Here is a 13736-nt window from a genome sequence, read left to right as displayed (position 1 = left end):
AATGGTTGGCCAAGTAGACGGAGTGGAGTGAACGGAGTGAAGTGACGTTCACAGTATAGGGTATTTTGGGGTTTTTCAAAATAAGTCCGTACAATTAAGATTTTCCTATATATATGTTATGTTTTAACCCTAAATTGTTAATAGTAAAATATATGTTATGTTTTAACCCTGAATTATTAATAGTAAAATATAGTTGCACTCTCTATGGACATAGGCACATTGCTGAACCACGTAAATTTGTGTCTTAACCTTCTCTTGATCTCTCTCTTTTTTGATTCCATATTATTCATCATTGTTGTGCACAATAACAACAAATTTTGATCAAATGATAATTTTAAAAGCAACATCATTTTTTAGGAAAAAAAAAAAAAAAAAAAAAAAAGACATTTAGCTTAAATTTACCAAAAAAAAAAAAAAAAAAAAAAATCAACATTTCTTGTTGGCCTCGTGATTAGAAAAACCGACATTGTAGTCAGTACTAAACAATTTTTTCTCTTTACTTTTTCATATTTTTATATTTGTTGTTATTTGTAGTCAGTACTAAACTACAGGGCATTATTTTTATATTTGTTCTTATTTGTCATTAATTTTCCCTATATTGGCTAAACTTTTCAATGGTAATTGGAGTTTATTAATTATTTGAAGTTGAGGGAGCCTTAGTGCATGTACCATCTGTCTCTGTCATTTTCATAGTATATATATAGGGGATTTGAGGATTGGTGTACCGTTCTCTTTACATTTTTTTTTTTTTTTTTTTAAACAGGAAATCTTTCAAGGTATGGTCACTTTGTATACCCATCCGATTGGAGAACATATCGAACCTGTGCAAAGGGTCCTCTCCAATTCATAATAATAACATAATAATGAATTGTTGATATGTAAAGGAATTCCATGGAACAGAATCCTCTCTAATTCATTTGAACTGGATAATATCCAGTTAGTTATATTGAAATGGTATTTTTGTTCCATTAAAAGTGAAAAACAAAAACAAAAATAAAAATAAAAATACTCCTCCAATATAATTAACCGGATATTATCCATGTGCCATTAAATGCCAACTATATATCCCTATCATAAGAGGAGAATGATGATTTCATACGATGTGGCATTAAGTAACAGGGATGATTGGATGTTTCGCAGTTTGATGTAATTTTTTTCGCAGTCGTGAAATAATATCACTAGGCCAATCTAACCCGTAATAATGAACTATTGGTATGGTTTGGTATTTATCAAATGACAGCAATTTCCTCTAAACTGGTTTGAAAGAAATTTCCTCAAGCCTACTTTAATATATACCGAGTGTCATCTCTTACATATTTTATTTAATATTTTTAACATACATTTGTCACCTTTTTACTAACCTATAATCTTAAACATTAATTTTTGAGAAATTCAAAAATATTAAATGGCACTTATCATTTATTAAAATAGGTTACAGAAAATTTCCTTCGAACTGAATATTTCGTAATAGTTGCAGCCATGTAACTCATTTATCATGTGCGAGTGAAAATTGCCCGGCAGATAGAAACCATATAAATAATGAGATGGCACCCATAGATATTTTCAACTCTTCCATTTGCCCATGGATTTTATTGTGATTCCTATTAGTGATATCGACCACCCATAGGTATTTCTGCTCCTTTGTACGTCATGTCCCCATAAGTCCTGGCCTCAAGTTCGTTTTTTCTTCTTTACTTGTATGCATTGAGATGGGATAAATATCCCCAGCTGGAGATCCGGATGGTGCAAAAGCATGAACCAGAAACACTGCTTTTCTTTTTCCTTCATTTCTTTTGCATGAAATTAAAGTAATCTTTTCGGAGTGTCATATGGAAAGATAGATGGATTTCTTGAGCTGTATAATATGTCTTTGCCTCATCTGTTTTATGTTGATCAAAACCTTCCATATATTTCCTAGAAGCAAAGCAAATCGCAAAAGGCTTCCACCGGGTCCAAAACCTTTTCCGGTCATCGGAAACCTCTTAGAACTCGGCGATAAACCCCACAAATCCCTGACGAAGCTTGCCAGAGCTCATGGCGCCATAATGAGCCTAAAACTAGGCAAAGTGACAACAATAGTAATCTCTTCAGCAGACATCGCCAAACAAGTCCTCCAAACACATGACCGGTTCTTGGCCGACCGGACCATCCCGGACGCAATCCGAGTCTACAACAGCGACGAGTTCAGCTTGCCATGGATACCCATTTCAAGCCGCTGGAGGAGCCTCCGGAAAATATGCAGCGGCGAACTATTCGCCAACAGAATACTCGAAGCCAACGAAGATGTCCGGCACAAGAAAGTGCAAGAGCTCCTCGCCGAAACTCGTCAGTGCAGCCTAACCGGCGAGGTGGTGGATATTGGGAAAGCAGCTTTCAAGACGACGCTTAATCTCTTATCAAACACCATCTTTTCTGTGGACTTGGCCGGCCGGGATCCCGACAAGGCCGGAGCGTTGAAGGAGCTCATCTGGAATGTCATGAAAGAGGCGGCGAATCCCAACTTGGCAGACTTTTTCCCTGTGCTTAAGAGGATCGACCCTCAAGGCATAAGGCGGCGGATGGAAGGTCACGCTAGAAAGATCATGGCGCTGTTGGACCGCTTGATCTGCCAACGGTTGCAGTCGAGGAAAGAGTCCGGTTGTATCACAGACGGTGATTTCTTAGATATCCTTCTCAGCATCAGTGAAGAGAAAAGTGAGGAGATAGACAAAACTACGATATTACATCTACTCCGGGTTAGTATTTTTACTCTCTATTCTTCTACAAAATTCTTTCATAATTAGTAATTTAGTGTCGGGTTTGAAGACATAAATATAAACTTAATTCAACTCATTTAAATAAATTGACTAAACATTCAATTATGATTATCTAAATTTGTTTTTGGTTCGAGTTTGTATGTGAGTAAAAAATTGTTTGCCCTATATTATAGTCATTAGTTTTTTATTGTAGAATATCGTCCGGTGTCTACTATAGCTTCATTTTTTATTTTTTATTTTATTTCTTTTAACATGTTCACACAAGAGAATGAGAGAAAAATTTAAATTGACGACTTTCACTTAATTAAGCGTGATTCACGGCCAATTGAACTACCATTGAAATCACTATAACTTCATTAATTTTAGCTCTATAACGTTCATTAAAAAGTATTATTAGGGTCAACCTTTTCATTAAGCGTGATTCACGGCCAATTGAACTACCATTGAAATCACTATAGCTTCATTAATTTTAGCTCTATAACGTTCATTAAAAAGTATTATTAGGGTCAACCATTGTGGACGCGGTTGGAGCATTAATGTCCAACTTATCGGACAGAGTTGAATAGCGTCTACTATTAAACTTTTAGCGCCCGTTGCGGCTAAAAGTCAGCTTTATTGTAGTGCATGTGTGATGTATTTCTTATATAAATGATTTGTAAAATCGTAATAATGAACTGTAGATAAGGTTTGGCATTCCATGAAATCATGTGGGCTCAAAACATTTTTCCAAGATCTTTTAGGAGAGGATAGAGATTAGAGATTCATCTGTCTACTCAAATCGTTACTTTGACTTTTTGTAGGAAAATAACACTCGTCCTTAATTTCCTAGCTAGCCGCCGCGGAAAACAAGAGGCAAAGTAATTTCACAGCTTTTTTGTTTGCTCCAAAAAAAAAAAAAAAAAAAAAAAAAAAAAAATGGCAAAAGAATATAAATTTTAGGAGTAACTTCACTTTATATCTTTAAATTATTATGCGATTTAACAAGTTTTTTAAACTTTAAAACTTCTCAATTTAAACTCTTAAACTTTTAATTGAAGTCAATTTGAACCATTCTGTGAGATTTAGCCATTAACTTTTAACGATAATAGTTAAAAAGGCCAAAATATCCCTGATTTTTCTTTTTTTTATTTTTTACTTTTTTTAAAAAATTTGGAATTAAGGGTAAATTTAGAATTTTATAAAAAATTCAGGAGTATAAATGTTATTGTCTCACTTTTAATGTTTAAAATCTGACAAAAAAATTCAAATTAACTGCAATTAAAAATTAAAATATTTAAATTTTAAAATTTTAAAATTTAAAACTTATCAAATCACATGATAATTTAAAGATTTAAATTAAAGTTACCCTTACATTTTACGTTTGCTTTTAAAGTGCCCACATGCCCAAAAAACCAAGAGCTCAGAGAGCCGTGTACGGCAATGAGACTTACGTGTGTGTGAGTGAGATTTTGTTAGTGGCTTTATTTCTTTGATCAATCACATCACATCAATATATATATATATATATATATATATATATATATTAAAATAGAAAATTTGTCCCAACCCAGTTTAAAACTTTCATTTAGGTCTTTCTATCAACTTTTGATTGCTATGCCAAAAGTTAATGCTGAAAGATACATTTTTATCTAACAATTATTCATCAATACTAATGTGATATACAATTCCAGCCAATCTTTAGATTTTTTTTTTTTTTTTCTTTTTTAACAATGATTAATTCAACGTTTGGTTGAGACTATTACATCAACATTTTGAATTGAGAAAAAATATATATATATATATCTTTATCAAAACTTAAACTAATATGCCTATTGGCTTTTTATAAAATAACTTCTCTAAACTTTCCCTCCTTCAATAATCAAAGGGTTAATGGAATAAGAGTCACCGTACGTATATGGCATAGATATGAAATCATCAAGGCTTCAATTGAAGAAGAGGAAAGAAATGATAAAAAAGAAAAGAAAAGAAAAGAAAAGGGAGAAGCTATGTCTGGTGTCATTCTCCTATACAAATATCTTTCATATTTTTCTTTAAATTTATCGTTAAATTTGTAGAACTCACACGTGGTTAATACATTTTTCTTTCTTATTAAAACGCAGCAATATTCTAAAAATCGTTGTCAAACTAACCCTTTCTCCTGAGCAGACCTAACACGGTAACACTGACCTCTATAGGTGGATTGAAGTACCAACTACCAAGTTTTGACTTTATTTTTTTTTTTTTTCTTGGCAAGTTTTAAATGACTTTGGAAGAAGTTTGTTCACCCTCAACTCCTAGTAAATGCTGGGATGCTGTCAATGGTGCAAGAGCATGACCAAGGACCCCTGCAACTTTTTCTTCTTTGGGAGGAGCAAAACTGCTAAAAATAGGGCGAATTTTGAACTATTTAAAATTTCGATTTTCATATTGAACACATGTACGTTTATTCTACCGAATCCAGATCTAAATCTAATTAAAAAATATATATGACTCCTAAAGTAACAAATAAGATATTATATTATTAGTAATAATGTCATCAGAAATATATGAAATTTCTGAAGTCCACTTTCTCACTCAATATTTTTTTTTTCTTTTTTTTTTTTTGATAATTTTGTATGGGTTTTTGATAATATTTTTGGTGGGTTTTTTTTTTTTTTTGGTTAGTTAATTTGCTTTTGTGTGCTTCAGTTTTGAAACATGTGCTTAGTAGAGATTTGGTGCGGTCTTTGGATTGATTCATCAAAAAAAAATTGATTTTTTGATTAATAAAAATGAGAACTCTAAATATAATAATATTAAAATGAATATTATTTAATTAATATATAAATATTTTTTAAAAGGCTCCATTTAGAAGTGTCCCCTAAGGCCACACAGTGAGCCGGCCCTGCCTTAGTATTGGTCGTTTTAAGTGGTGTCGAGCTCTTATCCGCAGCGTGGCTCGATCTCTATTGGCTTGTTCTTTGGTGTACGTGAAGCTTGTGAGTCTGTGACACTGTCTTCTGGTGCCAAGCTCTTACCCGTAGTGGCTTAGTCTTTGGCAAATTGATGTCAAGACAACCTTTCTAAATTGCCATATTAAGGAAGACATCTATAAATGTAGCCACAACGGATATATGCTAAAAACCAAGAGCATATTACGTGATTCCGAAGCACATTTGTCCAGTTCTGAGTGACTAGTACTGCTTCGTAGATAGAAATACTGTCAATGAGAAGACACCCTTTGCCATCAGTAACAGGGCATCAAGCTCGGATGCCTGATTCAATTTGTTGGACCGATCGAAGATCCTCCACAATTCCACCCTGTTGGCTGGATTTTCCAGCAAGACACACTCCAAGGGCAGTATATTAAACAAGGAAAACACAAGAGAATAAGAAGATCAACTTGCTGCAGAAATTCTGCAGAAAATGACCAAAAAAGGCAAGAGAAAAAACAGGGGAAAAACAGGGAGAGGAAGAACAATTTTCTGCAAGGGACTTGGCTCTTTCTTCTATTTTTCTTCTTCTTCTTACGTTACAAAATTCTGAAAACTACACACACAAAAGACAAGAGAAACCTTTTACAAAAAGTAAGTTCTAGAACCACACGTGGCTTCACAACAAACACACATTTTCACCTACTACAAATTAGAGTTTAATAAACACAACCAAAGATAAAAGTTGACAAGTCAAAGCACATTAGTTTGTAACACACCCTAATGAGAAGGCACTCTTTGAGATCCACCCATAGTTTGTTCTATTCGATCCCTTTTCTTGTTTTTGTTTCCTTTGTGCTTTTCTTTATTGTGTCATTTGTCAAAGAAGACAAAAAGAGAAGACACTCGAGCGCATTTGACGTGCGCTCTCTCTTAATAAGCTGCACGTTATATCTCTCTAAGTGCTTTGTTATTTAATTTCCTCCTACCGATCAGAGTTCATAGGGAAACATGGATTTCTTGAGCTGCATAATATGTCTTTGCCTCACCTGGATCTTAATCAAAATCTTCCTTACGATTCCAAGAAGCCATCCAAATCCCAAAAAGCTTCCACCTGGTCCAAAACCTTTTCCGGTCATCGGAAACCTCTTAGATCTCGGCGACAAACCCCACAAGTCCTTAACCAAGCTTGCCAAGGCTCATGGCCCCATAATGAGCCTAAAGCTAGGCAGAGTAACCACGATCATCATTTCTTCAGCAAACACCGCCAAACAAGTCCTCCAAACACATGACCAACTCCTCTGCAACCGAACCATCCCCGACGCTCTCCGAGCCCACAATCAAGACGTGTTCGGGTTGCCATGGCTACCCGTTTCTACCCGGTGGAGAAACCTTCGCAAAATATGCAATGGCCAACTGTTCGCCAGCAAAACACTTGATGCCAACCAGGATATCCGGCGCAAGAAAGTGCAACAACTGTTAGGAAATTAATCCTATTTCCCAAGACCCGTGAGATGCGAAAAATATGAAGAATGCGGAATAACAAAGATTAGGCAATCACACACGACACAAAGATTTAAGTGGTTCGGCTTAACAAGCCTACATCCACTGGCGGAGACGACCCGGAGAAAATCCACTATCAAAAGATGAGTACAAAAATAGTAGAAAGAAAATCACTCATATCCCAAAGCCCCAATACACCCAAATCTCACTATCACACAAGAAAGATTATTCCCAAAATAGAATACAAAAGACAGATGTACAAACTCTTCTTTTGCTGGAACGGATGGCGGCTGATCTCTATTTTCTTCTCTCACTCTGCAGCACCCTTTTTCTTCTAATCACTTGTTTTTGGCTCCTCCAAAAACCACCAAGAAGAAAACACCCTTGCTGCCCTTGTACCTCCTTCTCTCAAATTCTCTCTTTTTTCTCCTCCCTTTGGTGCTTCACGTTTTTTTTGGCACACACAAATTTACCTTGTGCTTTGTTCCTTATATAGAAGCTTTAACTCTCCTTTTACATATTGGTCTAGGACTCCTACTATAAGTCAAACAAGGAGTCTAATTACACATAGGAGAAGGACTCCAAAACAAACTTGGACAAAAGTCTCCTAAACCCAAAAGGAGTAGAGAACTAGTGGGGCCCATGTGTGATGGGTGGCAAGTCACACCTAACAATCTCCACCTTGACTTGAATCCCATCAAGTCTACCAAAACGTGTCTCCTCCAGATGTCTCCGCCTCAGCCCCCAAGGGCAATCACACTCTACAAGTGTCCCTCAAGTCCAAGCGCCTCTTGAACTTGAGCATAGGACCTGATTTAGACATAACACTATGCCTCCCTATCTGTCCCGTCGACCGTACAGCTTTATCCGATGACTCTTTCTTCTTGTAGACCCATCTGCACCCTTTAGCCTTCTTTCCCTTGGGTAATTCTACCGATTCCCAAGCTTTACCACTCTGTAGTGACTCCACCTCTTTTGGCATACCATCCTGAATAGACAACGGATCTCCACTACTAGTTTTTAGAGCAAAAGAAACCATATCCTCAAAGCCATACCTCTTTGTTGCTTTTCGATCACGTTTCTCTTTGCTTCTTGTTAAAGAATAAGACTTTTCCCGGTGCTGTAAGTCTCTTGAAGATTCTCTGTCATCACATTCATCCGTGAGTGAACACTGTTCATCAAGCTCCACCTCCACGAATTGTTTCTCTTTCTGAACTGTACTTTCAGAAAGCTCATCTAAGTTAACAAACTCAGACTTCTTCAGTTCATGCTCTGTAACTTTAGGTTCTGCACTTGACCCATCCTTGTACATAGCACACTCATTAAAAGTCACATTCCGACTTCTAATGATCTTCCAATTTTGATCATCCCAAAATCGATAACCGAAGACCTCATCTCCATATCCAATGAAGAAACACTTACTAGATTTACCATCTAGTTTACTCATAGCATCAAACTCAACATGGACATACGAAGCACAACCAAAAACTTTCAGATGTGAAAGATTTACCTCTTTTCCACTCCAGACTTCTTCCGGTAGTCTATGGCTTAGGGGAACGGAAGACCCCCTATTTATCAGGTATACAGCAGTGCTCACTGCATCAGCCCAGAAAGTCTTTGGTAATCCAGCATGCAATCTCATACTCCTAGCACGCTCATTGAGAGTTCTGTTCATGCACTTAGCCACGCCATTCCGTTGCGGCATTCCCGGGATAGTTTTCTCCATTCTAATCCCATTCACTGCGCAAAACTGTTTAAACCCCCTGTCTTCGTATTCTCCTCCATTGTCTGATCTCAAACGCTTGAGCTTCAAGCCCGTTTCAGTCTCAACCATGGCCTTCCATTTCTTAAAAGTCTCAAATACATCAGATTTACTTTTCAAGAAATAAATCCATACCTTCCTGCTTGAGTCATCAATAAATGTGATGTAATACCGCGAGCCTCCAAGAGATGCCACTGGTGCGGGACCCCACAAATCCGTGTGTACCAGCTCCAGTTTTCCAAGCTTAGGTGCTTTGCCAACTTCCGTGAAACTCACCTTCTTCTGCTTCCCTAGGATGCAGTCTTCACACAAATCAGACTCAACTGACTTCAACCTCGGTAGTTTCCCTTTTAACAAAAGTACCTTCATCTCTTTCTCACTCATGTGCCCAAGCCTTAGGTGCCATAGTTTTGAGTCAGCATCCGTATCTGCAACAGCAACTGTATCCTTTCTGTTCGTCGTCATATAGAGAGTACCCGTCTTATGACCACGAGCCAAAATCCTAGCTCCCTTGCTGACCTTCCACTTTCCACCGTGGAAATGAATTGAATGCCCTTCCTCATCAAGCTGTCCCACTGAAATCAGATTCTTTTTCAGCTCCGGAACATGCCTGACCTTCTGTAGCTTCCATACCGAGTCACTGTGAACTCTAATGCGAACATCGCCTAGGCCCACAACATCCAGCACCGTTCCATCAGCCAAATACACCTTCCCGAAATCTCCACCAACATAGTTCTCGAGAATTTCACGGATCGCTGTCGTATGAAAAGATACTCCTGAGTCTAAGACCCAAGAATCAAGGGGACTGTCAACAGAAAGAAGTAGGGCATCATATACTTCTTCTGTCACTACGTTTGCATAATCATTCTTAGTCTCCTTTCGTAGTTCCCTGCAATTCTTCTTGTAGTGGCCAGTCTTGCCACAGTTCCAACACTCAAGTTGTCGGCCGAATCTGAATTTGCTTCTCCCTTTTCTGGACTTTGATCTGCCTTGACCAGAGTTTCTATGTCCTCTGCCCCGAGTCTCGAGGTTTAAAGCAGCACCAGAACAAGAGGCTTCACCCGCATCTCTTCTGCGAACCTCTTCACTAAGAATCAAATCTCTGACGTCTTCATAGCTCAGTTTACTCTTTCCTACAGAGTTACTCACAGCCATCCTCACTGCTTCCCAGCTATTGGGCAAAGATGCCAAGACGATCAGCGCGCGAACCTCATCATCAAAATTAATTTCCACCGAGGATAATTGATTTGTGATGGTGTTGAACTCATTGAGATGATGTGCCACCGAAGCTCCTTCCGCCATCTTTAGGTTGAACAATTTTTTCATCAGATGCACCTTGTTGTTAGCCGACGGCTTCTCATACATGCTTGACAAGGCTGCCATTAGACCTGCTGTGGTCTTCTCCTTTACAACGTTGTGCGCAACTGATTTTGACAATGATAACCTGATAACTGCCAGGGCTTTACGATCAAGAAGTGCCCACTCGCTATCATCAATGTCGTCGGGTTGTTCTTCCAATAGAGGTTGATGAAGATCCTTCCCATAAAGAATATCTTCAATTTGTACCTTCCAAAACCCAAAATCTTTGCCGTCGAATTTCTCGATTCCCATCTTTCCTTCTTCACTTGCCATCGCTCCCACTCGAACCAACAGCTCTGATACCAGTTGTTAGGAAATTAATCCTATTTCCCAAGACCCGTGAGATGCGAAAAATATGAAGAATGCGGAATAACAAAGATTAGGCAATCACACACGACACAAAGATTTAAGTGGTTCGGCTTAACAAGCCTACATCCACTGGCGGAGACGACCCGGAGAAAATCCACTATCAAAAGATGAGTACAAAAATAGTAGAAAGAAAATCACTCAGATCCCAAAGCCCCAATACACCCAAATCTCACTATCACACAAGAAAGATTATTCCCAAAATAGAATACAAAAGACAGATGTACAAACTCTTCTTTTGCTGGAACGGATGGCGGCTGATCTCTATTTTCTTCTCTCACTCTGCAGCACCCTTTTTCTTCTAATCACTTGTTTTTGGCTCCTCCAAAAACCACCAAGAAGAAAACACCCTTGCTGCCCTTGTACCTCCTTCTCTCAAATTCTCTCTTTTTTCTCCTCCCTTTGGTGCTTCACGTTTTTTTTGGCACACACAAATTTACCTTGTGCTTTGTTCCTTATATAGAAGCTTTAACTCTCCTTTTACATATTGGTCTAGGACTCCTACTATAAGTCAAACAAGGAGTCTAATTACACATAGGAGAAGGACTCCAAAACAAACTTGGACAAAAGTCTCCTAAACCCAAAAGGAGTAGAGAACTAGTGGGGCCCATGTGTGATGGGTGGCAAGTCACACCTAACAACAACTCCTTGCCGAAACTCGTCAAAGCAGCCTAACCGGTGATGCAGTAGATATTGGCAGAGTGGTTTTCAACACTACGCTTAATCTCTTGTCAAACGCCATTTTTTCGGTGGATTTGGCTGACCCGAATTCTGACATGGCTCGAGAGTTCAAGGAGATCGTCTGGAATATTATGGAAGAGGCAGGGAAACCCAACATAGCAGATTATTTTCCAGTGCTTAAGAAGATCGACCCACAGGGCATAAGGCGGCGCATGACAGTTCACTTTGGAAAGACTATAAACCTCTTTGATCGAATGATTACCCAACGGTTAAAGCTGAGGGAAGTGTCAGGTTCAACGACTAACAATGATATGTTAGATACCCTTCTCAACATCAGTGAAGAAAACAGCCAAGAGATGGACAAATCTAAGATAGAGCATTTGTTTGTGGTCACTATCATTACTAGCTAGATCTCTATTCTTTTATTTCATGAAAATGGTCTTAAGAAAATATTCTAACATCTAACATCTTCTTGATATATTAGGACCTATTTGTTGCGGGAACTGATACAACTTCAGCCACATTGGAATGGGCGATGGCAGAGCTACTCCACAACCCAGAGGCACTGTCTAAAGCCAAAACAGAACTGGAGCAAGTAATTGGCAAAGGCAATCCAGTTGAGGAGTCGGATATTACTAGGCTACCTTACTTACAAGCAGTAGTGAAAGAAACATTTCGGCTGCACCCGGTAGCTCCTTTCTTATTGCCTAGGAAAGCTGAAGTAGATGTGGAAATTAACGGCTATACTATTCCAAAGGATGCACAGGTGCTAGTGAATGCATGGGCTATAGGCCGAGACCCAAACTTATGGGAGAATGCAGATTCATTTATGCCGCAAAGGTTCTTGGGGTCAGAAATTGATTTTAAAGGCCGAAACTTTGAGCTTATACCTTTTGGTGGTGGAAGAAGAATATGTCCTGGTTTGCCATTGGCAATACGAATGTTGCACTTGATGTTGGGTTCGCTTATCCACACCTTTGATTGGAAACTTGAAGATGGAGCTAAACATGAGGATATGGATATGAATGATAAGTTTGGCTTAACTTTGCAAATCGCTAATCCTCTAAAAGCTGTCCCTATACCCATCTAAAATTGGTTGAAGAATTTACTTTGTTTCCGTTCTATTTAATGTATGTCTTTTTATGTACTTCCATATATAATGTTATTGGAAGCGAATAACATAGAAATTTAGCTTGTCATGTTATTTGGTTTTTTTTTTTTTTTTTTTTGGTATTTTAAGCTTGTTATGTTGATGATAGCATGAAACTAATCATACAATTTTATCATAAAATAATTAGGATTGAAAATTGCTTACAAAAATACTCAACTCCCATCATACACTCCTGTGCAACTAGATTGATGTTGCACTGCCCATAAACCATTAGCTTTTTTTTTTTTTTTTTGTCATTTTTTAAATAAAGGTTGATCCAATAGATTATGGCCACAGCCACGTCAACCCAATTATAGAAGAGTGGGATGGGAATTCAATTTGTAGCATTACTCTTTAGAAATATCATGGTTGTAAAGATATCATGGTTGTCACTTGTGAGTGAGGTTAGAACCACGTAGGTTGAAGCTTGAGGGGCTACTGCCATCGCAAGCTTTAACGTGGTCCCACAAAATTTCAGAAATACATCTTAATTTCATATTTTATTTTTTATAAATGAAATTAATAGACCTTCCAAAAGTAATTTTTATTCACCGAAAAGTGTTCTTCTTAGTTCCTTGGCCCAACACCTAATATTCTACTTTCACCCCTAGTCATAAGCCTAATGACGTTATTTGAACGTATTATCAAACTTTTCATGATAACTACATATAGAGAAACTTAAGAGCCACCACCATCACAGTTAATCATCCTCACGTGAATCATATTGGGCAATGAGTGATTCTACATGTCTTCATAGCGTCTCTTTTGTGTCTTCCAAAATTGTTGAGTTTTAAAATTATCATTGCATTTGTAACAAATTATTATTGAATTTTGTTGAAACTAGTGATTCATATTCTCTCAGGTATAGAAAGTAATATTAGAATACCAATGGTTGGCCAAGTAGACGGAGTGGAGTGAACGGAGTGAAGTGACGTTCACAGTATAGGGTATTTTGGGGTTTTTCAAAATAAGTCCGTACAATTAAGATTTTCCTATATATATGTTATGTTTTAACCCTAAATTGTTAATAGTAAAATATATGTTATGTTTTAACCCTGAATTATTAATAGTAAAATATAGTTGCACTCTCTATGGACATAGGCACATTGCTGAACCACGTAAATTTGTGTCTTAACCCTCTCTTGATCTCTCTCTTTTTTGATTCCATATTATTCATCATTGTTGTGCACAATAACAACAAATTTTGATCAAATGATAATTTTAAAAGCAACATCATTTTTTAGGAAAAAAAAAAAAAAAAAAAAAAG

At 37.5% G+C, this 13736-nt stretch overlaps 1 protein-coding gene across 2 annotated transcripts; it reads left to right on the top strand.

Moving 5' to 3' along the window:
- The first annotated feature begins 1729 nt into the window (after window positions 1-1729).
- LOC132176137 (geraniol 8-hydroxylase-like) lies at window positions 1730-12520 on the top strand. 2 transcript variants are annotated; one of them, XM_088514760.1, is made up of 3 exons: window positions 6086-7137; window positions 11296-11707; window positions 11803-12520. In XM_088514760.1, the coding sequence occupies exons 1-3, from the start codon at window positions 6659-6661 to the stop codon at window positions 12406-12408; spliced, it is 1497 nt and encodes a 498-aa protein (XP_088370886.1). In that variant the 5' UTR covers window positions 6086-6658; the 3' UTR covers window positions 12409-12520. The 2 variants fall into 2 exon arrangements, with proteins under 2 accessions (XP_088370885.1, XP_088370886.1); XM_088514759.1 differs by lacking the exons at window positions 6086-7137; window positions 11296-11707 and adding an exon at window positions 1730-2735.
- Window positions 12521-13736: the final 1216 nt, after the last annotated feature.

Source organism: Corylus avellana, chromosome 3 (assembly GCF_965113065.1).
Source record: "Corylus avellana chromosome 3, dhCorAvel1.hap1.2, whole genome shotgun sequence".
In the NCBI taxonomy this organism is placed as follows: domain Eukaryota; kingdom Viridiplantae; phylum Streptophyta; class Magnoliopsida; order Fagales; family Betulaceae; genus Corylus; species Corylus avellana.
This window is presented reverse-complemented; position numbering and strand designations above follow the sequence as displayed.

Bases quoted from the DNA above. Each gene is read 5' to 3' on its own strand.
- LOC132176137 (XM_088514759.1), top strand. From the start codon at position 1,842: ATGGATTTCTTGAGCTGTATAATATGTCTTTGCCTCATCTGTTTTATG. The intron at 2,736-11,802 runs GTTAGTATTTTT...TTGATATATTAG, and splicing joins CGATATTACATCTACTCCGG to GACCTATTTGTTGCGGGAAC.